We start from the raw sequence: 25,518 nt of genomic DNA on the forward strand, positions 1-25,518 counted from the left end.
CACATCCCTCTCTTCGTTGAACTAGGGGGGAGGAAACTCCGTGCTGCGCTGAGGGAAACATCTTTTCTTTCCTCCCCACCCTCAGAGAGATACTGAGGGTGAATGGGGTGGAGGTGGGGGGGTGGGGTAGGCAGCCCCCTCCTCTAATTCTATCCGCTCTATGGGGTCCACCTGCAGCCTATGGGGGGTGGGAGGAGGCGTGGAGGTGCCCCCCTGCATCTGGGGGCGGGTCCGGCTGTGGGGCGGAGCTGAGCCGTGCCGAGCCGTGCCGGGGCACCGCCGAGCCCCCTCCTACCCCCAGCACTAACCCGTCCCCCTCACCCCCTCCTCCCCTTGAGCCCCTCACCCCCAGCTATGTCCCCCCCGGGGGCCGCAGGGCCCTGAGCGTTCCGCCCGGTCCGGCCCGGCCCGGCATGGCGTCCCGGGAGCGGCTCTACGAGCTCTGGATGCTGTACTTCGCCAAGGTGAGACCCCCCCCCCACACACACACCTTTCCTTCCTCCCCCCCCATCAACCCCAATCCTCCCCCTCCCCAGTTCAGATGTCCTGCACCCCCTCCCCCCCCCACAGCCCCTTCTCTGTGTTTGCCCCTCCTTTTTGCCACCCCCCTCCCCGTTATATCTACCAATTTGGGGGCTCTGGATCCTCCATATCCCCCCCCCCACTCCCCAATTTAAGAGCTCTGAGATCCCCCCCTATACCTGCACTCCCATATTTACAGCTCTGAGACCCCCCTTCCACTGAATCCCCCAGTCCTCCTCCCCAATTTGAGGGCTCTGCATTCCCCCATTTGCACCTGAGGGTCCTCAAGAACCCCCCCCCAATTTGTAAGCACATACCCATGCCCTCCCCCCCTCATATTGGAGGCTCTGTGACCCCCAATCTCCCCCATACCTTCACCCCATTGATTTAATCCCCCCCCCACTTCACCCTTCCAGATTTCCAAGGCTCTGAGCCCCCCACCCCAAACCCTCATCACCCTCGTAATTCAGGTGCTCACCCCATATCCCTCCATCATCGGGGACTCAGTGATATTCCCCCCCTACCTAAATCACACCCCCCAAAAAAAGCCTTGAAACCCCCTCTATCCTCCCCACCCCCCCCATTCAGGGCTTCAGTGCCCCCCTCCCCAGACTGGTTCTCCCTGCACAAGGGGGAAGCAGACCCCCTTTTTTCCCTCCCCCCCACCCCATTACCCCCACTTAAGGAAGGTTCCATATCATCCCCCCTTTGCTTGTGTCCATCCCCCCTCCCAGCAGCAGGTGCGGCCGCGATGACATTGGAGCTTCATTGCTCTCAGGGACGGGGGGGGGGGGGTCCTACACCTTTATGGGGGTCTTATGCTTTGGGGGGAGTCCCACTTCATTGCGTTCTGCCCCCCCCGCACCCCCATACATTAGATTTAATTCCACGCGAGCTGCCAAAGCTTTGTTCATCCCCACATGGCGGGCATCCCCAATGATTTGGGGACAAGGGGTTTAATCCCCCACCCCCAAATCCTCATAGCAACCACCTCTGGGGATCCCTCCGGCTGCCCCCCACCCACCCCATCCTTATTTTTGGGGTCCAAACGATGCATTTTGGGTGGTGCTGGCACCCGGCATGGCTTATAGGGACGAGTGGTGACGCCTTTTGGTCTCACACCAGTGTTATTAGGATCGAAGCTTGTTAAGTGAAGGATGGGGGGGCTTCATCTGGATTGGGATTATACCTGTACATAATTCCGGGGGTCTTCAGGTGTCCCCTCTTCCTCCGTGCCCCCCCCCCCTGTAACAGCGCTGTGAGGAAATCCTTGAATATTGGCAGAAAAAGGGATTTGGGAACGGTGAAATACAGAGGAGGAAGTGATGGCAGTCAGTAGATGGGGGGGAGCCAGTATGGAACTGGGATGTGATGGGAGGTCAAGATGGGGGGGACACATGGGGACAGGTGCTGTGCTGGGGGGCTGTATGCCCATTTATATGGGGTCATGCACTGTGCCATAGGGATGTGTGTGCTCTTATGGGGACAGGTGCCATTGCCATCGGGATGTGAATGCTCTTAAGGGGACAGGTGCCACGCCATGGGGCTGTGTGCTGCGCCATTGGGGTCTGTGTGCTCCTATGGGGACGCGTGCCGTTGTCATTAGGGTTTGCACTGCTGTCTGAGGACATGTGCCGTGCCTTTGGGGTTTGCATGCTCTTTTGGGGACGTGTGCCATGGCATTTGGGTGTTTGTGGGAACATGTGCTGTGCCATCGGGGTGTGTGTGCTGTTATGGGGACAGGTGCCATGCTGTCGGGCTGTGCACACTGCTATGGGAACATGTGCTGTGCCATCAGGGTGTGCGCAGTGCCATGTCATTGGGATGTGTGTGCTCTTATGGGGCCATGTGCCATGCCCCCCAGGCAGGTCACCACAGTGACACCCCCAAGCAGCCAACCTGCCTGCTGCCTATGGATGTGTCCGTGATTAGAAGGAAGCTCGTTAATTACCAGCCTCTTTGAGGAGGCTTTGGAGAGGATGGGGTCCAACTCGCGGTGGGCACGGGGTCAACATTGGGTACCAAACCTCAGCGGCACTGCTGGGTGCCCGACCCCAATGTGAACTCCCATAGGGACTGAGCTATAGGGTGTGTGGGACACGGGTCACCCCTTAGGGACAATGACACGGAGTTGCTGGCTCTGAGAGCACCGTTCCCAGGCGGCTCCGCGCCCTGAGCCCCAAAGCCACCCAACAGGCTCTGCCAGCGGGGCGGGCACGGCGGGGGCGAGCGGCGCGCCATGGGACGCCAGCATGGGGACAAGGGGTACACGGTAAGGTGGTGCTGACAGCATTATAGGGGGATAACAGCAGGATGCTACTGGGGTGGGGTGTTGGGAAGGGGTTGACTCGCTGCACCCATAGGGTTGGGTGTCCCCAGGGTGCCATTGGCACAGCGGGATGCTGTGCAGCGGTGACAGCAGCCCCGCGTGAGCCTCCCCCGGAGGAAATGTCGTTGGGGCCACGAGTGACTTGGCATTTCCTGAGTCTCTCGTGTGTTTGAAGCAAACTAAAGGGGGGGGAGTGGAAGGAAAAAAATAATAATAACATCACCCCCCTCCTTTTCTTCCCCCCCCTTTCTGGGCTCTGCCGTCGCGTGTCCCCGCTCGCGTTTCCGCTCCCCGTCCTTGCTCTGGTTGTGGCGGCGCTGGGGGGCAATGGAGCCGTGCGGGTGTCCCATCACCACGTCCCCCCTGCAGGTAATGGGGTGTGAGCCCCCCTCCTCCCCCACCCCACACCTTGTGGTGGTGGGGAGGAGCTCTTCCCTCCGGTGAATGGGGCAGTGGTGGGTTTGTGTGCTGCTGGGGGGGGGTTGAGGTGTTTGTGGGATGCTGGGCTTTAAAGGGCTTGTGCTGGGGGGTTGTGGACCTACAAGTGGTGGTGGAGGGATGGTCTTTGCAAGGGTTGGGGTGTGTGGGATCAGGGTGAGTGCAGTGCTCCGTATGGGGTGCACAGACATCTAAGTGTGCTCTATAGGGTGCATAGGGTTCACCCCAGGGTGCTCCATGGGGTGTGTGGATACCCAAGGGTGCTTTGTGGGGTGTACGGGGGCATGGACGCTCCGCGGTGCTTATGGGGTGATCCCAGGGTTCTTCATGGGGTAAATGGGAATAGGGGTGACCCCAAAACATGTGGGGCACCCCAAGGTTCTGCACACGGCCATGAGGTGCACAGGGATGTGGGTCACCCCACAGTGCTCTGTGGGGTGCACGAGGGCGTGGGGGATTGAAATGTACTTGCTGTGGTTTGTGGACACCATGGGGTGCCCCATGGGGTCATGTATGACTCCAAAGTGCTCTGTGGGGTACGTGTGGGTTTGGATGATCCCATGGTGCTTTATGGGGTCCATGGACACCCATTCCTTGCACAGTAGCATGGAGTGACCCCAGGGTGCTGCATGGGGTGCAGAGGTGCACAGACACCTCAGGCTGCTCCGTGGAGTGCATGGAGACATGGGTCACCCTAAGGTGCTGCATGGGATGAGGTGACCCTACAGTGCTCTGTGGGGTCCATGGAAACCTAAGGGCATCTTATGGGGTGCAGAGGGACGTGGGTGACTCCATAGTGCTGTATGGGCACGGGGACACCCAGGAACCATGGCTGTACAGCGTTGGGTGAATCACCCCTTGCACAACCCCATGAGGAGTGGGGCCCACATGCCGCCTGCTGATTGGCTGCGCCATCCTAAAGGGCCAGGTGCTCTTGCTGCTGATTGGCTGGTAGCTAGGTGTTCTGTGTGCCAATTGGTTGGCAGCTCTACAGGTTTTTTGCTTCTCTGCGTGCTGATTGGTCAGCAGATCCACAGGTTGTGCTGTTCTGCGTGCTGATTGGCTGGTGGCTCCAGGGGTGTGTGGTCACTTGCTGTGCTGATTGGCCACCGGTACAGAGGGGGGGAGGGGTTGGGGTTGTGGCTGTTTTGCATGCTGATTGGCCAGCCTTCATGGCACTGGATCCCTGCCAGACACCCATTGGCCAACAGTTCCCAAGGGGCTGTGCTGATTGGTTGGAGGATGGATTCCCCCAAGTAGGAGCTGATTGGCCAGCATCCATCTACCCCTTTTGGGGTGAGCACTACAAGGGACCCCCCCCAACCCCAATAAGAGAACAAACATGACTGGAGTCTCCCTATTGCAGAAGGACCTGGCGTACCTGCAGCAGTGGCTGGAGGCCTTTGTCATGAACTTCGAGAAGGTCATAGCCGTGCCCTCGCTGGAGCCCCGCAGGTGAGGGTGAACCCCCTTTCCCCCTCCCCCCATAACCCACCCGTTCCCCTCTCCCTTCCTATTTCCCTCCCCCCAACCACTCAGAACTCAGCTTTGGGGTTTTGCTGCAGCTCATCCGTTGCGGTTTGCAACCATCCGGCCCCAGACAGGAGGTTTTTAGCACCGGGTGTGGGGTGGGGGTAGGTCCCATCCTGTCTGTTTTCCCCTTCTCTCTCGTTCACTTATTTTCCATCCCCTGCCCCCATCAGGCCGGAGGAGGCAGTGTCAGAGATCCCAGTGCTGCCACGAGAAGTGCTGCAGGTGCTGAGCCAGAGGTTGGCACAGTGTGTGGGGCAGGGCCCCCGCCTCGGGCAAGCGCTGCTGCTCCTCAAGTTCTTCATCATCATCTGCAGGTGGGTGCAGGACCCCATCATAAACAGATCCCAGCTGCATACCCCCCCCCCCCCAAAAGTGCATCACTCCCCCTGCAAAAGTACATATTCCCCTCTCAAAAGTCCACTCTGAAAGTGCATTGTGTTCCCCCCCCCCTCCTTGAAAAACAATACATCTTATCCCCTTATGTTCCTCGTGTCCCCCCCCAGGTGCATCACAGCCCCCCAAGTGCATCGCATCCCTCTCTGTACTCCTTCCCATTAAGCAGCCACTCCCTGCTTGTTCCTCTTCCTCTCCCGGGGGGGGGCCCTGTGGCCGCCTGGCCTCTTCCTGTCCGCTGCTCTCCTGGCGCCGCTGCCTGTACACAGCAGATAAGGCTGATGGCAGCCTCCGCTTGCTCCCACCCGATCCTTGGCAGCCAAAATATCCCTGGAGGCCCCCCCGGCAAGGGGACTGTCCTTTTGTCCCCCCCACCCAGCCACCAAAGCCTTTATATTTAGCACTGGAGGGGAGCCAGGTTCTGAACAATGGGACTGCACTGGGCTTTGGGTTTGGCTGCGTAGCGTGGGAGGATGGGGTCAGCCCAGGACGTGGCCTTGGTAGGCAGTTATCCCACTCTCTAGGTGTGTTATTCCCTCACCACCCTTTCCCCCATGGCATTTACACCTTGCAGAAACCTCGAAAATGTCCAGCCCGACAAAACCCCAGGCTTCATCCCAGAGGTGCTGGCACTGCTGCGGATCTGTGCGAACAAGGTGAGCATTGCCATCACCACGACCCCAATCCTCAGTGCTGGGAGGGCAAATATCGGGTCAGGATGAGGAAGGGGCTGTTTTGTACCCACCTGACCCCAAATTGTAGCAGATGGGAGGAAAGAAGTGGGATGGGGTGCAAGCTTAAATCCTGTTGGGTATCATCTGGGGGCAAAAGGATGCTTGGGTACCACTTTGTGGCATCTTTATACACAGGGATGAATCCCAGTGGGACAAAACTGGAATAGCAGGGTCTTGGGGGTGTTATTTGGGATTAACCTTTCTCTTCCTGCCCCTGACAGCTGCGCTGTGGCCAGGAGGATGGGGAGCAGCTGGAGAGCGTGATGCTGTATGGCCTGCACCTCTGTGAGTGCCTCTTTGACCCCTACCAGACCTGGCGGCGACAGCTGAGCGGGTGAGCACCAGGGCCATGGATCCCTGTATCCTGTACCCTTCTTCTCCCTGCTCCTCATTTCTCTCCTTCCAGAGAAGTTGTCAGCATGAAGGAGAAGAGCAAATACAAGTTCGCCCCTGCTGCTTTACCCCCCGAGTTCGACGCCTTCTTCCAAGGTACAGCCATCACTGCTCCCTGCAGGCCCCCTGCTTTGTGTGAGCTGGGCAGCAATCCCTGAAAGCTGAGGTCTTTTTATTACCGTGATTAACTCTGAGTTTTAAATCCACTGTTGGACACTATGGTGTACAGTTCTGGGCCTATTTTGGTTAGCACCTGACAGAAACAGCTTGGCTGGGGAAGCTCTGAAAACCCCATCACTGAGCTGTGAAATAGAAACCCCCTCCGGGATAGGGGGCTGCAGAAAGCACCTAAAGTCCCGGAGAGCTGTTAGTGGTGCTGGCTGTGAATCCCCACTCCCCAGCTGAGCCCTGTTGTAGAACCAAAACCTCTAGATTTTACAACAGAAATCTCCCCATGCTGCAGCCAATGCTGAAAATAGCTGAGGGGTTCATGCTCCCTCCCCCCTCCATCAGCAACAAGGTTAAGGGTGGGTCGTGGGGTGGGTAGAAAGGGGAATTTTTGCCTTTTATTTTCTGCTGCTTCTCTTGTACTTGCAGAATGTTTCCAGCCTGGTGGGCAGCTCCCCGATGAGCTCCAGCTCCGGCTCATCCACCTCTTCGGAGCCATCCTCTCTGGGGCCAAGGTAGGATGGGGACATGGGAGACAAACCTTCCCTCCCCAAACTTTGCTGAGACTAAACTGCAAAGCCTCATTTACTACAAGCGAGATGCTTTGTTGCAATTAAATACCTTAATTCTCCAAAGCTTTATAGTATCAGAGGTAAAACTGCAAGCCAAAATTCATGCTTTTAACCTTAAGAAGCAAAAATGAAGGTGGGGAGTTGTCTAAACTGAAACTGCTCCAGCAGAGTTTGCTCACCAGCAACAACAAGTTCAGATCTGGGATGCAGCTGAGATCATCTTAGCTGGAAAAATCAGTGCTGAGCACACACAAGTTTTAATCAACCCAGTGCTTAAGAAAGCAGAGTTTGATTAACAGCTCCGAAACACCTAACATAGCTTAAATGTGGGATTTTATGACAAATAAAAAAGAGATTTGAGAGTTTTTTTTGTCCTCTTTTTCTCCCTGACAGTCCAATGCACTGCAAGCCATTACACCGGCAGCATTGGAGGTGCTGCTGGGAGTGCTGCGCCGGGTGAGCTCAGGGCCACCACCATGCTCTGGGCTGCTGGGACTGACACTGCGCAGTGTGGTGGCAGCAGTGCATGCCCTGCATGCCAGCAGCCCTGGTCCTGTGCCCCTGCGCATGCTGCTGGATGGGTACTTCAGAGTGCTCAATGCTGACCCCACTGCCGTGTCACCAGAGGTGGCTGGAGGGCTCATTGCACTGCGAGTGCAAATGTTGGGTAAGTTGGGCTTTGGGGAGCTGGGTGGGGGTCAGGGTGGGTGCTGAGCCCTGTTCCCTGTTCTGCCCATTGTAGATGCCATCCCGGCCATGCTGAGCTGTGATGACCGGCCTGTCCTGCAAGCTGTCTTCCTGAGCAATAACTGCTTTGAGCATATCATCCGCCTCCTCCAGAACAGCAAGGTACCAGCATGCTGCACCATGCCTGCACACAGCAGAGTTAGGCTTTGAGATGGGGTCATGGAATCAACCACAGAGTCTTAGACTGCTGCTCTGAGCAGTCTGTGTAAAGAATTTCCCTCTAACATCCAATCTATATTTCCTCTCTTTTAGTTTAAAACCATTTTCACTTGTCCTATCAGTGTCTGCCCATGTAAAAAGTCATTCTTGCATTATTTTCTTGCTTGCACTGCAAGCAGTGCTGGGGTGGAGCCACTCCAACACCATCCAGCACCCCTGAACAGGGCAGGAATGGTGCATAACCCTATTTTTTCTCCCTTCACCATCCCCTGTTGGTCTCTGTCTTCCCCACCCCAGCTCTACCTCAACAGTCCACAGGATGCAAGTGAAGCCTACGGTGAGCTCTCCGTGCAGCCACCAGCCAGCAATGGGCTCCAGCAGGTATTCTGAGAAGCTACCCCACAGCTCAGCTGCCTGGTAGGATTAGGGGGTGATGCCCACAGCTGACCTACCAACTGTCCCACAGGTCTTTGACAGCAGCTCCGATGCCATCGCAGTCCATGCCATCAGTGTGCTCACAGCCATCATGAGCAATTCACCCTCTGCAAAGGTGGGAATGGGAGGAGGATGTTCACAAATGGGTTTGGGATTTTTCAACCCAAAGAGATGCTTTGGGGTGATGCAGCTCACCCTGGGGCTGCTGTAGGACCTCATATAGATGCATGCTTGCAGGAGGTGTTTAAGGAGCGCATCGGCTATGCCCATCTCTACGAGGTGCTGAGGAGCCAGGGCCAGCCCACGCAGCGCCTGCTCCAGGAGCTCCTCAATATGGTAAACATTCTCTTAACTGTTCCAGAAGCCCCCCCCCATCTCCCATAGGCCTTATTCTCCTTCACTCCAAGCAAAGTGCTCTGTGCTGGCATCTCAGTGGAGCAGACAGGCTGGTCTCAGCCCTCTTTTTCATCTCCAGTCTTCACTGGGTCTTCCTCCCAGGGTGATCACACCATCTTCAACTTTGAATCATGCTCAGCTTTGGGAGATTTGAGCCTATTTGAATGCTGTGCTCTTTGCTGTGGGACTGCTGGGTGTGCAGGGGTCTCCAGGGTTCTCAGTGCAGTCAGGAGATTCTCCCTAGGTGCTTGGTGCACAGGTGTGTCTTGTCATTTGTTGCACGAGGGTCTCCAAGGCACTTGGTGCAGGGAGGTCCCCCAAAAGCGGTCATGTACAAGGCTCTCCTAAGATGCTTGGTGCACAGGGGTCCCCAAGATGCCTTATGAAGGGGAGTCTCCAAGGTAACTTGGTGCGTGAGGGTCTCCAATACACTTGAAGCACGGTGTCCCCCAAAATGATTGGTGCACAAGGGCCTCCCAAGACACTTGGCTCATGAGGGTCTCCTAAGGAGCTTGGTGCACAAGGGTCTCCACCACATATCCAATGTGGCTAGGAGAGGATTCATCTCTCTCTCCATATGGTGAGGACCTCACCGACTATCTTCTGTATTCCGGCAGGCAGTTGAAGGTGACCACAGCTCCTTCCCAGCACGCCCCATCTGCAACGAGCAGCCCCTGCTCCTGCTTCTGGCCTGGCTCCCAGCACTGACATGCCGTGAGCTGCAGCTCTTCCTTTCAGAGCGGCTACGGCAGCTATGTGAAGCCTCCCTGCCCAGCCGCCTCACCTGTGTCAAGGCAGGCATGGTGGGCAGCCTGCTGGTTGCTCTGGCCTCAGAACCAGCACTCCCACCTGCCTGCTCTGAAAACCTGCTGGAGCTGCTGCGTGTGTTGGGCAGGCTTTCTATCCGACCTGGCGAGCTACGGCAACTGTTGAGGCTGCTACGGCGTGAGCGGGGCCGAGGTGCCCACCCATACACAGCACCTGTCCTGCGGGTGCTCTCAGGCATGGCACGGGCTGAGGGACCCCCACGGGCACTGCAGTACTTCGACCTGACACCTGGCATGGCAGGGATCATGGTGCCTGCCGTCCAGAAGTGGCCTGGAGGTGCTTTTGCCTTCCATGCTTGGCTCTGCCTCAGCGAGGAGGAGTTTGGGCCACCGGCAAGGCCAAAGAGGAGGCAGCTCTACAGGTGAGGATGGTGAGGATGGGGTGGTGAGGGTGAGGATGATAAGATGCGACCGTCCCCACTGCTCTGTCCTCTCTTCAGCTTCTTCACAGCCAGTGGGACAGGCTTTGAGGCTTTCTTCACCACCGACGGCATGCTGGTGGTGGCTGTCTGCACCAAGAAGGACTACATGACGGTGGCACTGCCAGAGGTGGCCTTCAACGACTCATCCTGGGTGAGTGATGTCCCCATCTCCATCCTCGTGATGGAGGACACCCTTCACACCTCTTGCTTGTTCCCACAGCACTGCATTGACATTGTCCATGTCGCTGGCCGCCGGCCGTTCGGCCAGAATGTGGTCAGCATCTATGCGGATGGACACCTACGGAAGACAGCACAGCTCCGCTTCCCATCCCTTCACGAGGTCAGGGCCATCCCCAGCACTGCTTCATCCTGCTCTGTGACACTGGCTGGGAAATGAGCACTGCTTCTTCACAGGCTGCCCAGGGAAGTGGTGGAGTCACCATCCCTTGAGGTTTTTAAGAACTGTGGAGACTTGGGCACTTGGGGGTATGGTTTACTGGGCATGGTGAGGGTGGGCAGGGGTTGGACTCAGCTATCTCAGTGGTCTTTTCCAGCCTAAATTATCTATATCTAAATTATAGGACAAGAGGAAGTGACCTTAAGGTGTGCTAGGGAAGGTTTAGGTTGGATATTAGGAGGAACTTTACAGAAAGGGTTGTGTAGCAGTGGAACAGGTTTTGCGAGGAAGTAGTTCATGTCACTGTCCCTGGAAGTATTTGAAAGACTTGTAGATGTGGTGCAGTTGGAGTACTGAGCTGGACTTGGCAGTGCTAGGGTCACAGTTGGACTTGATAACCTTTTTCAACTGAACTGATTCTATGGTTTGTCCTCCCATGCAGTCCTTCACCTCCTGCTGCATTGGCTCTGCGGGGCACCGCACCACCACAACGGCTTCCAGCAGCAGCCACCCACCGCCGTCCCATGGGCTGGAGCTGACCTTCCCCCCACACCCTGTGCTCTGCCGCTCACAGTCCTTCCCTGCCACCCTGGGTCCCCACGCCTGGACTCCCCTGCAGCCCCCCACTGAGGGGGTGGTGTCCACCACGGCAGCTGGCAGCCAGGATACCGAGTGGGGCACCCCTACTTCTCTTGAGGGCCACCTGGGCTCTGTGGCTATCTTTTGTGAAGTGCTGCAGCAAACCCAGGTCAAGGCGCTCTTCTGCCTGGGTACGTAGGGGCTGGGCACATCAGTGAGGCAGCTGGTGGCAAACACATCTCCAGCCCTTCCCCACTGACACCTCTTTCTTCACTCAGGTCCAAACATCGCATCACCGTTTACACTGGAAGGTGACCTGGTGGAGCTCAGCAGCAAGCTCCTGCTGTACTACACCCCACAGGTGAGGACAGACCTATCAAGATGCTCCCACTTTGCCTGAACTCACCAGGACCTTCCTCTGTATGGGGGACGTTGAGCCCGTGTCCATCCCTTCCCATCTTTTCCCACTGAGATTTTCTGGAGTCACACACTGATCATATCATAGAACCATAAAATCACAGGCTGGTTTGAGTTGGAAGGGACCTTAAAGCCCATCCACTTCCAGCCCCTGCTATGGGCAGTCACTACCCACCGGATCATGTTGCCCTAGTCCCCAACCATACTGTCCCTGAGGACTGCCAGTTATGGGACATCGACACCTTCTCTGAGCAACCCATTCCAGTGCCTCACCACTCACTCTCCGAGTAGAGAATTTCCTTCTAACATCTTTAAGTCTTCCCTCTTTTAATTTCCCTCTTGTCCTGCTCCCAGCAAGCGTCCACTGTCTTCATAAATTGGGATGTTCTCTTCTAGGCCTGCAGAAATAACATCTGCCTGGACCTCTCTCCCAGCCATGGCTTGGACGGGAGGCTGACGGGGCATAAGGTGGTCAACTGGGATGTCAAGGTATGTTGGGTGCCAGGTGGCCCATCCTGACCCCATGGCCTAGGGTACCCTTGGGTTCAGGACAGGACCCTTGTGGGGTGTTACATGGCCATGGTGGTTCCCCAGCAGGGGGACTGGGGGAGTACATGGTATTGGTTCCACCAAGGACCCATGGGTCCACCAAAGTCCAGCTATTCCATGGCCCTCCCAAGGACCTCTTTGCTTTGTGGGTCCTTAGTGTCCAGACGGGGTTCTATGGGTGGTTATTGAAGGGGAACATGTGCTTCTGAGCAACCTGTTGGAGGTGTGTGCTGTAGGATAGCTCAAGGCACACTTCACTCTTTGCTGGCCACAGGGCCTTATGCCTTGGGCAGGATAGATCCTGGGGATCCCTGGCCCTGGGTGGTTGTGCAGCTGCCTTCCATACACGACCATCACCACGCAGCACCCAGGGGCAGACAGCAAAGCTTCTCACCTCTCTTGGCAGGACGTGGTCAACTGCGTGGGTGGGATGGGTGTCTTGCTGCCCCTCCTCGAGCAAGTGGTGACCAAGAAGGAGGAAGCTGAGGATGAGCAGGAGACCAATGACCTGGTAGGGCCAGAGCTGACGTCCTCCAGGAATGCCCAGGGCATGCTCATCCCACTGGGCAGGTCCTCAGGTAAGAACTCTGAGGGGGATGTGGGGCAGGAGCCACCCTGCTCGGGTACCTGGACATAACCCCACTGCCATGTAGGTGCTGCCTACGCCTGGCTGGTATTTACTACAAACAAGAGAAATCTTGTCTAGAACACCAAAATACATGGAGAAGCCTTGCTTTTGCTGACCTATTTTAAGGTTATTATGACCAAATTAGTCATAAGTGAGAAGTTCTGAGAAGGTGAAGGTGGTTCAAGTTTGCTTACCTCCAGTTTTGAGTTTGCTTGTAGTCTGTGATGTCTTGTTGTAGACTTAGGTTCATGCAGAATCCTTACACCCCATAGGAAACGTGAGATTTCTCCCTAATAACTTTCAGGTAGCTCAGAGCAGCTGTGGTTTCCACTCAGTTAAATTGAAGGGGAATGGGTGAATGGGGTGGCAAGTACGTGGAGAAAAGGCAGTGACAGGGTCACCAGAATGCCCAGATGGGGGAAAGAGCCTGCAGGGGGCAGGGCTGATGGCACCCAGCTCTGCCCTGTGCCTTGCAGAGAGCAGGCTGGAAAGGAACAGCGTGGCTGCCTTCTTGCTGCTGGTGAAGAACTTCATACGCAACCACCCAGTGAACCAGGAGAGCCTGGTGCAGTGCCATGGGCCGGCCATCATCGGTGCTCTGCTGCAAAAGGTGGGGGCTGCCACAGCTACCAGGCTCCATCCTGGGTCACTCTCCAAGCTACAAACCTCCCTTCTCACCCTGGGCAGGTGTCCAGCCAGCTGCTGGACATGAGCACGCTGATGGCCTCGCAAATCCTGATGGAGCAAGTGGCCTCTGAGGGCAGTGGACTGCTGCTGCACCTCCTCTACCAGCATCTCCTCTTTGATTTCCGCATCTGGAGCAACAGTGACTTTGCTGTCCGCTTAGGTGGGAGCAGGGGCACCTACAGGGATCCCTGGGTTGGTGCTGTGACCACCAGGGCCACTCATGTCCTCTCCATGCAGGTCACATCCAGTACCTGGCCAATGTCATCAAGGACCACAAGCAGCGCATCCGCAAGAAATATGGGGTACAATACATCCTCGACTCCATCCGAACATACTATGGGTGAGCTGCTGCTTGTAGCTGGGATATCAGCCCCCAGACACCAGCACCACGGTGGGCTTGGTCTTTGGGAGCTGCACATTGGGTTGGACACTTTTATTTGGGATCATATTCCCCCTGCAAGCATGTCATGGAAGCATTGTGATAGGCACTCCTGTTCCCCATGCCCTGTCCCTTTAGAGGCCTGGCACATGGGGTAGATGTTCTCTTGTATGCGTTGCTGGCCTGAAGGGATGTTCACTGTCCAGGAGCTGCTCAGGCTTCTTGTTGGAACTTGGGGTTGTGCTTATGATGAGTGACAAGGAGAAAGAGGGCGGCTGTGTACTCCTCAGTGGGAATATCATAGAATGTGAGTTGGAAGGGACCCATAAAGGCCATCTGGCCCAACTCTCCTGCAGTGAACAGGGATACTTATAGCTTGATACATTGATCAGAGCCCTGTTCAGACTGACCTTGAGTGTATGCAGGGATGGGGCATCCTCCACATGCATCTCTTCCTCAGTTCCTCCAGGGAGAAGTCCACAGCTACTGATGACATCAAAACAGTACAGACATCCCTCTTCAGCCTGGTGAAGGATTTCTTCTGCAGGAGCTTCTCTGGAGAGGAGATGCAGAGCTTGCTGAACTATCTGGCCGCAGCACAGGATGAGCAGCAGGTATGACTTCTGGCCATCCAGGTCCCACCAAACCACCCCAAACATTGTCTTCAGACAACTAGGGCTGACCCTGCTCTTGGCAGTGGTCAACAGGCAAGTGGGGAAAAGACACTGAGGTATTGGTGGGGTGCATGGAGGACAGCATGCAGCCGTCCCCGTTGCCTGCAGGTCTGCGGAGCACTGGAGGTGATACACAGCCTGCTGAAGGGCTCACCCTCCCAGGAGCAGCTTTTTACCTTCCTCTTTGAGCCAGGCCATGTGGAAGTCCTCTTCTCACTGCTGGTACAGAAGAAGTTCTCAGATGAAGTACGGGAAAGAGTCTTCAGGGTGAGACTTGTCTCTGGTATTGTCCCTTGAGTCTGGGGGTGTCCCTACAACAGCATCACCACCCCTCTCTACCTTGCCAGGTGCTCTACAAGATGCTGAAGTATGAGAAGGTCCCTGAGCGCTGCAAGAGCCGCCTGAAGTTGAAGGACATTGGGTACCAGGGGCTCATTGCCTGCCTCAGCGACATCCCCTGTTCCATGTTGCTCTTCCGCTGCCTCTCAGAGCAGGTCCTTGGGGCAGGTACCGTGTGTCCTGCCCAAATCTACCCTGTCCCATCCTGAATCATACCACAAGGGCCATCCTGTTGGCTTACCACAGGGCTCAACCAGCTGGGGGTAAGCCTGGGGGCCTTTGATCGCTTTTGGAGACAAAAAGCTCTCTCTCCTTGCCTGCAGACCCTCCTAACTACAAGGACCTGGTGGCTGTGGTTTACCTGTCTCACCGGGCTGATCTGACCGTCCGGCTCGATATCTGCCGCAAGGTAAGCAGAGCCATCCATCCCCAGCCAATTCAGAGGGTCCAGCCACCCTGACAGGAGCTGAGGTGACTCCATTGGATCCCTCACTTTCTTCTGCAGCTCTTCCACTTGATCTACGCACAGCAGGACATGGTGAGGCAGCTGGCCAGGCTGGCGGGCTGGCAGGACACACTCACTAAGCTGTATGTCAAGGAGTCCTATGAGTCCCGCCAGCACAGCCTCAGCCACTCGGGCAGTGGGGGCTGCCTCGAGCTCCTCCGCTTCACAGACCACCCCAGCAAGGAGACTGAGGTGGGCAAGGACAATGTGGGCAGCATGAGCCCACTGCCAGCTGAGCTGCAGGAGGTGGATGTCTTTCTGCCACTGGGCTACGAAGCCTCAGACCAGGAGCTCTCTGAGGGCTTCTCCGACCACTCCATCTCGCCCAGTGGCCGCACTAAGTCCTTGCACTCCTATAACTTCAAGTCCTTCGACTCCTCCGACCGAGCGAGCCGCTCTTCCTCCAACCCCGGGGATGTCCCCTTTGATGGTGTCTACCACCCACTCTCTCCTTTCTCCACCTCTCCTTTCGACCTGGGGCTCGACCTGGCCAGCACCAGCTCCATCGCCACAGCTGAGAGTGGTGCACAGACACCCGCCAGCGGCCCCGGAACCCCTTCACCCCTGGAGAGCTTCAAACCCTTTCCAGGGATGCGAAACCGCAAGAGCTCCAGCCTCTCCAATGTGCTGGATGAGAGCAGTTACCAGGATGCTCTGCCCAGTGACAACATCTCCAACACCAGCAACCCCCAGGTGAGCCCTGAATCACAGCGCTGCCCAGGAAGGTGATACTGTTGGAAATCTCTAATGCTTTTCCCCCTCCCCTGGCAGCAAACGCCTGAGGAGGAGCTGTGCAACCTCCTGACCAACATCATCTTCTCGGTGACATGGCGTGGGGTGGAAGGTTGTGATGATGCTGCATGGAGGGAGCGTGGCCAGGTCTTCTCCGTCCTCACCAAGCTGGGCACAGCGTGTGAGCTGGTGCGGTCCCCTGATGAGATCAAGCGCAGGTTTGCAGGGGGAATGCAGGCTCTGTGGTTGTACTGTAGGGTGTCCCGGGGTGGTGGCCACCCTGCAGAGCCACCTGCTGTCCCACAGCTTGCTGGAGATGATGCTGGAATCAGCGCTGACAGACCTGAAGGAGTCAGGGCCAGCCATGCTGCCCGGCCTCACCCACAATGCACTTAAGCTGCTACGGCTGCTCCAGGACTTCTTGTTCTCTGAGGGACACAACAACCAAGCCCTGTGGAGTGAGAAGGTGTGTGGTTGCAGGCATGGTCCCAGGTTGAGCCCTACACCTTGGTGCTAGTCTCTAGCCCTGGAATCAGCCCTGACCCTAAACCCAGCCTCTAATCTGTAAACCACAAGCCTAACCCTAGTAACTAGCCCATGCCCTAATCCTAAAACCTAATCCATAACCTGTAAATCCAGCCCTAAACTCTAAAACTAACCCTAAACTGTAATCCCATCTGTACACACTTGCCATAAGCCCCAGCTCTAACCATAGGTCTTAACCCTAAATATAACAGAACACCCTGTTGTAAACCTAATCCTAATGCTAACCACTAACCCTGTTAACACTTGACCCCCAATCCTGCCCCTAACCTGTAGCCTATAAACCTAATCATAAAAACTAACCCATGCTTTAATTCTAAAACCTTGCACTAACCCATAACCTATATAAATCTGACTTATAAACCAGATTCAAAACCTTTAGCCTAACACTACAATCTTACTGTGAACCCCAATTCTATAACCTAGCCCTAAACCCTCATCCTAATTCCTTAACCCTACAACATGAGCCCAAGCCCTATACCTAATCCAATCTCTAATCCTATACCCTGTCCCTCGTTTAAAATCTATAGTCAGACCCATAACTCTGCCCCTATATTCTAAACCCTAACTCATAACCTGGAAATCTAATTAGGCCTCCTAAATCTGAATCCTGAACCTTAAACCTCAACCCTAACCCTAATCCTAACACTTAATCTTAGCTCTACACCATTACCATAAGCCCTGACCTGCTACCCTGATGTCAAACATGCCCTAACCCCAGACTTTCATCCCATCCCCTACCTGTAATGCAAACCCTCATCAAGCAAAGTCAGCAATGTCTGGGAGCTGGGGACAGACCTGCTGGCTTTGTGAGGACTCACTGTGTCCCCTCATATCCCCAACAGATCTATGAGGGGGTGAGCAGCCTGCTAGACAAGCTGGGTGTCTGGTACCACCTGGCCAACGGCACCTCTGACCTCAAGGAGATGGCCCAGACAGGGCTGCGCATCCTGGTGGGCTACACCCTACTGCAGGACCCGCAGGTAGGTCACCCCTTCCCTGGGCTCCAGAGCAGACTTCAGCACTTTTGGATGGCTCCAGCTAATGTCCCATCTTCTCTGTGTCCCCCCCAACTCTAAGCTGCACTCACTGGCCTATGTGAAGCTGCACAGTCTGCTGCAGACTGCCACAGCCCCCAAAAAAGATGAAGCTTGCTACCTGCTGGGCAAGCTGGAGACCCCACTGCAACGTTCACTGGATGCCAAATCAGAGACCTTCTCCTGGCTGGTGCCCATTGTGCGCACACTTATGGATCAGTGCTACGAGACCCTGCAGTTGCAGCAGTTCCTGCCCTCGTTGCCTCCCACCAATGGCAGCCCCACGTTCTATGAGGACTTCCAGCAGTTCTGCACCACCCTTGAGTGGAGGAGCTTCATTGAGAAGCACGTGGGTGCCACGGGGTATGGGGTGGTATTGCTGGGGGTGCTGGGGAAGCTTAAACTTGAGTAACATGCTGGAACTGGGTTTCACTGTTGGCGCTGGGCTGGGACAACACAGTTCCATTCAAAAAAGAGATGCTCATAGCTGGATGAACAATAGATGGTGCTGGTGCCAGCTCACCCTACAACAACTCTCTTTTCCCTGCTTGCTCTTTAGGTGCAGCCCACCATGGCCCAGTTTGAGATGGACACATTTGCCAAAAGCCACGACCACATGTCCAACTTCTGGAACGCCTGCTATGATGCCATGATGAGCAGCTCCCTGCGGAGGGAGCGGGACAAGGCAGACAGCCGGAAAATGTTCCAGGTACTGCCTCCTCCTGGCCACAGGGACATCACCATGAGGATGGGCTCCTTGTCCCATGGCCATGGTTCTAAACCCAAGGGTGTCATACTGTGGGCATGCTCCTTTCCCTCACCCCAGGGTCATGCTCGCCACTTTGGGAATATAATTCTGGAGATGTGCTCCTCACTCCAGAATGTCATCCTAGGGTTGTGCTCCTTAACTTGAGGGCATACTCCTCACCCCGTGGACATGCTCCTCACCTTCCTTGAGATGTGGTCCTCATCCCAGAGATGTTATCCTGGGAACATCCTTCTCACCTCAGAGATATTGTCCCAGTGATACGCTCTTCACCCCTGGATGTCATTACAGGGATGTGCTCCTTGTCCTGGGGACATTGTCCAAAAGACATGCTCCCCACCCCAGCATCATGCTCTTCACCTTGAGGACATGATTCTGGAGATGTGTTCTTTATCTCAAGCTTATCATCCCAGTAGTGTACTCCACATCCATGGGGCACAGCTGTATGATGATATCCCTGACCTTAGAAACATGCTCCTCACACCAGGCACATCATCTGAGGGTCACCCCAGGGTCATGCCTCTCAGCATAAGGACATGATCCTGGGGATGTTTTCCTCATCCCAGGGGTGTTATCCTGGAGACATCCTCCTTACCCCAAGAGATACTGTCCTAATGATATGCTCTTCAGCTCTGAGATATCATCCCAGGGATGCGCTCCACGCCCCAGGGACCTGCTCAGATCCCATCTTTACATCACCCTCCCTCTCCCTTGGCAGGAGCTGGTTCTGGAGCCAGTGGCAAAACGCACCAAGGCTGAAAATGCCCGTCATGCCAATGTGCTCAAGCAAGCCAACAACCACCACAGCACAGTGCTGAAGCAGTGGCGCTCCTTGTGCCGCCTCCTCACTTCACCTCGCTCTGCCTGGGCTGACCGGTGAGTACCCATTGTCCCCCCACCTTGGATCAATGGGGTCACAGATGGGAGCCTGGGCTGCCTTACCCTCTCCTGCCCTCAGGAACCCACCTGAGGTTCGCTGGAAGCTGTCAAGTGCTGAGACTTACTCCAGGATGCGGCTGAAGCTGGTGCCCAACCTGAATTTTGACCAGCACTTGGAGGCCAGCGCTCTGCGGGACAACCTGGGTGAGGCAACTGGGGGCTCCTTGACCCCTCATTCCCTCTGCCAGTGGGGTGCTTACTGATCTCTTTTCATTTCAGGAGCTGATAACCTCCACAATCCTGCCGAGTCCCTCCCACTCGCTATGGCCAAGGAGGCTAAGGTGAGCGAGCTGGAGGATGACCAGCTGGCCGAGGAGGATCTCCCTGTCCTGGACATCCAGTGAGTGTCCCTATCCCCTATCATTACACTTGGTCCCCCAGGCTGGGAGTGTTCTCACCACCCCTTGTCACCCAGGGTAGAGCCCAAGGAACAGAACCAGCGGGAAAAGCTGGTGGTCTCAGAGGACTGCGAGCTCATCACAACAGTGGCTGTTGTCCCTGGCCGCCTGGAGGTGACAACTCAGCACGTCTACTTCTACGATGGCAGCAGTGAAAAAGAGGAGACAGAGGGAGGTAACAATATGTGCCTGAGGCTCAATCTCTACCTCATCACTGGTCTTAGGAAGGTTATAGTGGGTCCTTGCAGCACAAGTGGGATGAAGATGTCTCCATTCATCCCCTGTCCCCCTAAAGTCCATCTCTGTGGATGCTGACCCTTTTGGTGTGCTCTCTCCTTGGTTTGGGCCAGCCCCAGGCTGCTCCCTGGGGTGATGCTGTCCCCTATTTCTGCCTCATCCCCTGCCTGTCTCCATGCTGTGTTGTCAGTGAATCCTGTTGTGCTCTGTGCTGCCCCTGCAGGGATTGGCTATGACTTCAAACGCCCCTTGTCCCACCTGCGTGAGGTCCACCTGCGCCGCTACAACCTGCGCCGCTCTGCACTTGAGCTCTTCTTCATTGACCAGGCCAACTACTTTCTCAACTTTAAAAAGAAGGTGACAGCACCCCCACACCCCCCATTCTCCATCCAGGCATCTCCTCAGTGTCCCAGGGCCATGTCAGTGTCCATGTGGGGCCCTTGAGCTCACCAGGGCTCCTGTCTCCATCCCTGCAGGTGAGGAACAAGGTCTACTCCTGTATCCTGGGTTTACGGCCCCCCAACCAGATCTACTTTGGCAGCCGCTCGCCCCAGGAGCTGCTGAAAGCCTCAGGGCTCACCCAGGTATCCGTATCCTCCTGAGAGAGGACAAAGGGTTGCCCTTCATGGGAGCAGATACAGGGTTTTCTCCATCCTCTGCCCCACAAATCCACCTCTGCCATCATCTCTTTGCTCCAGAAATGGGTTTTGCGGGAGATCTCCAACTTCGAGTACCTCATGCAGCTGAATACGATTGCAGGACGCACCTACAATGACCTCTCACAGTACCCTGTGGTGAGCACTCTGTGTCCCCTCCCCAAGCTGAATAGCAACCATGGGAGCCCCCCAGCCTGACTTTCTTCCTTTCCCACCCAGTTCCCCTGGATCCTGCGGGACTACGTCTCGGAGACGCTTGACCTCACCAACCCGTCTGTGTTTCGGGACCTGTCCAAACCCATTGGGGTTGCCAACGAGAGGCATGCACGGGATGTGAAGGAGAAGTGAGTAGCCCCAAAAGGAAGAACCAGGGGATCAGAGCTCCGGCCCTGACCCCCCCTGCTTTGCCACTGCAGGTATGAGAGCTTCGAAGACCCCACAGGCACTGTGGACAAGTTTCACTACGGCACGCACTACTCTAATGCAGCAGGTGTCATGCACTACCTGATCCGCACTGAGCCCTTCACCACGCTGCACATCCAGCTGCAGAGTGGACGGTGAGCACCCAACAGTGGGACCCAGGGCTTGGGACAGAGCCACTGTCACCCCCAGGGTCCCACAGATGCCCCGTGCCACCAGGTTCGACTGCTCAGACCGGCAGTTCCACTCGGTGCCAGCAGCATGGCAAGCCCGCATGGAGAACCCAGTGGACGTCAAGGAACTCATCCCTGAATTCTTCTACTTCCCTGAATTCTTGGAGAACCAGAATGGTAATGGAGGGACCAGGCTGGGGATGGGGACCGGATGGTTGTACCCCTGACTGCTGTCTGCACTCTGCCCACAGGCTTCGATCTGGGCTGCCTGCAGATATCCAACGAGAAGGTGAGCGATGTGGTGCTGCCGCGGTGGGCGCAATCCCGCGAGGACTTCATCTACCAACACCGTAAAGCCCTGGTGAGATGCTGGAGTGGGGTCATTTTGGGGGGGAAAATGGGCATTCCCAGCCCTCCTGACACCCAGTGCCCATTCAGGAATCAGAGTACGTCTCAGCCCACCTCCACGAGTGGATCGATCTCATCTTTGGGTACAAACAGCGAGGCCCGGCTGCTGTGGAGGCCCTCAATGTCTTCTACTACTGCACATATGAGGGTGAGCTGAGGGGACAGGGTGGGGGGTGCCCTCTGGGTGGCCTCATTGATACCCCCATCTCCCTATTCCCCAGGTGCTGTGGACCTGGATGCCATTGCTGATGAGACACAGAGGAAAGCTTTGGAGGGTATCATCAGCAACTTTGGGCAGACACCCTGCCAGCTGCTGAAGGTGGCTCATTCCTTCCAAAAAACCAAAGCCCCCTGCCTCATTTGAGGAGGTGCTACCCCATTTTCATGGCTTTCTCCCCCCCAGGAGCCCCATCCTGCCCGGATGTCGGCTGAGAGCGCAGCCCGAAGGCTTGCACGCCTGGACACCCGTCCACCCAACGTCTTTGAGAACCTGGACCAGCTCAAGTCCTTCTTTGTAGAGGTGGGGACAGGGACACGGGGTGACTGGGGCACCAATGAGGAGGGGACTCACTGACTGTGTGTTCCCTGCAGGGCATCAGTGACGGTGTGTCCTTGGTGCAAGCTGTGGTCCCCAAGAACCAGGCGCATTCCTTCATCACTCAGGGATCCCCTGACGTCCTGGTGAGCAAAGGGGAACTAGAGGATGCCAGTGTTGGGTGTCCCTGGGATGTGTCACAGCTGTCACCACCTCTGCCCAGGTCACCGTGAGTGCCAACGGCTTGCTGGGGACCCACAGCTGGCTGCCCTATGACAAGAACATCTCCAACTATTTCAGCTTCACCAAAGACCCCACCGTCTCCAATGCAAAGTGAGCCCACAAGGATAACCTCTGTCCCTGGGTTCCTTGGTTCACACAGCATCCTGGGGTGCTGGTGGTGCCATTCACCTGCCTGTGTTCTTGTCACCATCCCATGTCCCTCTACTCCAGGACCCAGCGTTTCCTGCAGGGCCCCTTTGCCCCTGGTGCAGACCTGTGCTCCCGCACTCTGGCTGTGTCCCCTGATGGGAAACTGCTCTTCAGCGGGGGACACTGGGACAACAGCCTGCGTGTTACCTCGCTGGGCAAGGGGAAGGTCATTGGGCACATCACCCGGCACATAGGTACAGTAACCCCCTCCTCAGGGTCCCAGGGGGACCTGAGACCATGCAGGGACATCTCCCTGGACTCCCATCTCTGTATCTGTCTTGGTGCCACCTGATGCTAAGACACCTTGGCACAGGAGCAGCAGCTCACAGTATCTTCCTGTATGTCACAGATGTTGTTACCTGCCTGGCACTCGACCTGTGTGGCATCTACCTCATTTCTGGGTCCCGGGACACCACCTGCATGGTGTGGCAGGTCCTGCAGCAGGTAAGGGGCTGCACCTTGTGCCAGCTCTTAACATGAAGACAGTCACTGCTGGGAGCGTGCAGTGGCATTCCAAGGTCCTTGAGGTCCCTGTGTTACCTCCACCAGGGTGGGTTTTCCAGCGGCTTGGCCCCCAAACCCATCCAGGTCCTGTACGGCCACGATGACGAGGTGACGTGTGTGGCCATCAGCACCGAACTGGACATGGCTGTCTCAGGCTCCAAGGTCAGCTGGGGCAGGTGGTGTGACTCATCTCTAGGTGTCACAGCCACCGAGCAGCACCAACCACCGCCACCTTGTCCCCTTTCCCCTTAGGATGGCACCATCATCATTCACACCATCCAACGGGGGCTCTTCATGAAGTCCCTGCGGCCTCCTGGTGAGAGCTCACTGCCTGCTGCCATCACCCACCTGGCTGTGGGGCCGGAGGGGCAGATCGTCACCCAGAGCGCCGTGGGCGAGCGTGCTTCCCTGAAGGTGAGGTGACACAGCAGGGCTGGTGTCCCCATATCCCCCACTCCCTCTCTTATCCCTTGTTTTGCTCTCTCTTGAAGGATAAATTCACGCTGCACCTCTACTCAGTGAATGGGAAGCACCTCGCCTCCGTCCCCCTGGACCAGGAGGTGACGGCCATGTGCGTGATGGAGGAGTTTGTAGTACTGGGGACCATGCAGTGTGGGCTGGAGATCCGTGACCTACAGAGGTGAGGGGTAGAATTATCAAATCATTACGGTTTGAAAGGACCTCTAAGATCACCAAGTCCAACCATCAGCCCGTCACCACCCTGCCCACTGCTGACACCCCCTTGAGATTCTCATGGGTTCCAATCCCCCACATCTTCTCTTCTTTGCAGCCTCCAGCCAGCAGTGAACCCCGTGCCCATGCGGGTGCCCATCCACAGCGTGTCGGTGACCAAGGAGAAGAGCCACATCCTTGTGGGGCTGGAGGATGGAAAGTTGATCGTGGTGGGCGCCGGGCAACCCGCAGAGGTGAGCACAGCCATAGGGATAGAGGGGTCAGGAGGTGGAGGAGGGTCATAGGGATGCAACCCCTGTGCTCAGCTGGGCAGGGGAGCTTTGCTTGTCCTCCTCACTCCCAAAGCAGAGAGGAATAGGGATGGGGTAGGGTGTGATTGGACTGGGAGGGAATGGGGTGTGTTGAGACTGGGCAGGATGGGATGGGATAGAATGGATGGAATGAGATGATGGGACAGAATGGATAGTTTGGGTTGGTTTGGGGTAGCGTGGGACAGAATGAGTGAATTGGGTGAGGATGGGGACTGTTGGGTTGGGCCAAAATGGATGTGTTGGATTGGGTTGGGTCAGAAGGGTTGGGATGGGATGGGGCATGACAGAATGGATGGGTTAGATTGGTACAGGATGGGTTGGGTTGGAACAGAATGGATGGATCGGAGTGGGGTAGAGCAGACAGGATGGATGGCATGGATGGGAAAGGGTGGGTGGTATGGGGATGGAAATGAGGATCCACCCAAGGGAAGGGTATGGGGTTTGGATGGAAGTGAGAGAAGAGAGGGCAGCTGTGGGTGGGGTTGAGGAAAGGGCTGGGGATATGGATGGGGGTGCAGATCAGGAAATGGATGCAGAGGATGGAGGAAGGACTGGAATGGGAACTTCAAATGGGATGATGGGGGAGTGAGGATGAATTTGGGGTTATGGAAGAAATTGGAGATGAAGATGTGGATGGAGCCGGGGATACAGAAAGGGATGAGGGTGGGATTGGAACTGTGGAAGAGGATGGGGGTGGAGATATGGAAGGGAATGGAAATGGGGTGGGGATGGGCTGTGGGGCAGGTGCTGACCTCTCTGTCCCTTAGGTGCGCCCCGGCCAGTTCCACCGGCGGCTCTGGCGTTCCACCCGCCGCATCTCCCAGGTCTCAGCCGGTGAGACGGAGTACAACCCCACCGAGGGCAAGTCCTAGGCTGGCACCCCACACCCGGCCCCAGTGGCCTTCCTACAGCACCCGGCCCCTCCTAGGGGGGCACGACATGAAGGGGGACACGGATCCTCCTGCAGCAGCGCCCTGAGCCCCTTGCAAGCCAGGGGGTGAGGTTAGGAGGGTTGAGCCCCACGGGGGCTGCACGCTCGGCCCCATGCCGTGGCCTTATCCAGCCCCATTGGGATGGGGGACAGCAGCATGGACACAGGGGGTGAGGAGGTGCTGGGGGGGGCCCCTTGCTGGGAAGGGGGTACCACATCCCCCCCCACCCGCTGGCCAGGAGCCGGCTGCACTCCCCTTCCCCCCCTCCCTCAAAGTGTTTTTTCTATCAATTTCTAGCTCTTTTACAGAAAAAAAAGAAAGAAAAAAAAAAAGAAAGAAAATGAATAATATATCTGTCTATAAGAAATAAATGTGCACAAGGCCCTTGTCTGCCCCGTGCTGTGTCTGTTAGGGACATTCTTTTCACCCACCCCCCTTCCATGCTGTGTTTTTGGGATGCGGTGAGGGCACGGGGCCCTTCCTTTCTTCCTGCCCTACATAGCAGGGCTGGCCTGGCACTGGCTGTGCTCCGGGCGGGGGGCCAGTGGCCCCAGTGTCCCTGCGGGCTGTCTGTGCTGTC

At 56.3% G+C, this 25,518-nt stretch overlaps 1 protein-coding gene across 1 annotated transcript; it reads left to right on the forward strand.

Annotated features, from left to right (window-relative positions):
- Window positions 1–289: 289 nt before the first annotated feature.
- On the forward strand, window positions 290–25,270 carry NBEAL2 (neurobeachin like 2). Its single transcript, XM_015852954.2, has 55 exons — window positions 290–464; window positions 4,656–4,744; window positions 4,993–5,136; window positions 5,790–5,871; window positions 6,171–6,283; window positions 6,356–6,438; window positions 6,940–7,025; window positions 7,476–7,749; window positions 7,825–7,931; window positions 8,286–8,369; window positions 8,455–8,538; window positions 8,661–8,759; window positions 9,437–10,008; window positions 10,087–10,219; window positions 10,289–10,408; window positions 10,908–11,235; window positions 11,323–11,405; window positions 11,858–11,950; window positions 12,417–12,588; window positions 13,115–13,248; window positions 13,326–13,485; window positions 13,563–13,665; window positions 14,165–14,318; window positions 14,487–14,645; window positions 14,726–14,885; window positions 15,041–15,126; window positions 15,223–15,915; window positions 15,994–16,172; window positions 16,261–16,420; window positions 17,343–17,480; window positions 17,578–17,883; window positions 18,094–18,243; window positions 19,019–19,176; window positions 19,259–19,383; window positions 19,459–19,579; window positions 19,655–19,812; window positions 20,098–20,231; window positions 20,351–20,458; window positions 20,573–20,668; window positions 20,750–20,874; window positions 20,947–21,087; window positions 21,170–21,300; window positions 21,375–21,484; window positions 21,562–21,679; window positions 21,753–21,850; window positions 21,935–22,051; window positions 22,123–22,212; window positions 22,290–22,399; window positions 22,520–22,692; window positions 22,848–22,942; window positions 23,048–23,164; window positions 23,255–23,416; window positions 23,494–23,642; window positions 23,793–23,928; window positions 24,774–25,270. Exons 1-55 carry the CDS (start codon window positions 414–416, stop codon window positions 24,876–24,878), a joined length of 8,256 nt encoding a protein of 2,751 aa, XP_015708440.1. The 5' UTR covers window positions 290–413; the 3' UTR covers window positions 24,879–25,270.
- Window positions 25,271–25,518: the final 248 nt, after the last annotated feature.

Source organism: Coturnix japonica, chromosome 2, assembly GCF_001577835.2.
Source record: "Coturnix japonica isolate 7356 chromosome 2, Coturnix japonica 2.1, whole genome shotgun sequence".
Classification (NCBI taxonomy): Eukaryota; Metazoa; Chordata; class Aves; order Galliformes; family Phasianidae; genus Coturnix; species Coturnix japonica.

Bases quoted from the DNA above. Each gene is read 5' to 3' on its own strand.
- NBEAL2 (XM_015852954.2), top strand. From the start codon at position 414: ATGGCGTCCCGGGAGCGGCTCTACGAGCTCTGGATGCTGTACTTCGCC. The intron at 16,421-17,342 runs GTGTGTGGTTGC...TATCCCCAACAG, and splicing joins AAGCCCTGTGGAGTGAGAAG to ATCTATGAGGGGGTGAGCAG. The intron at 22,693-22,847 runs GTACAGTAACCC...TGTATGTCACAG, and splicing joins GCACATCACCCGGCACATAG to ATGTTGTTACCTGCCTGGCA.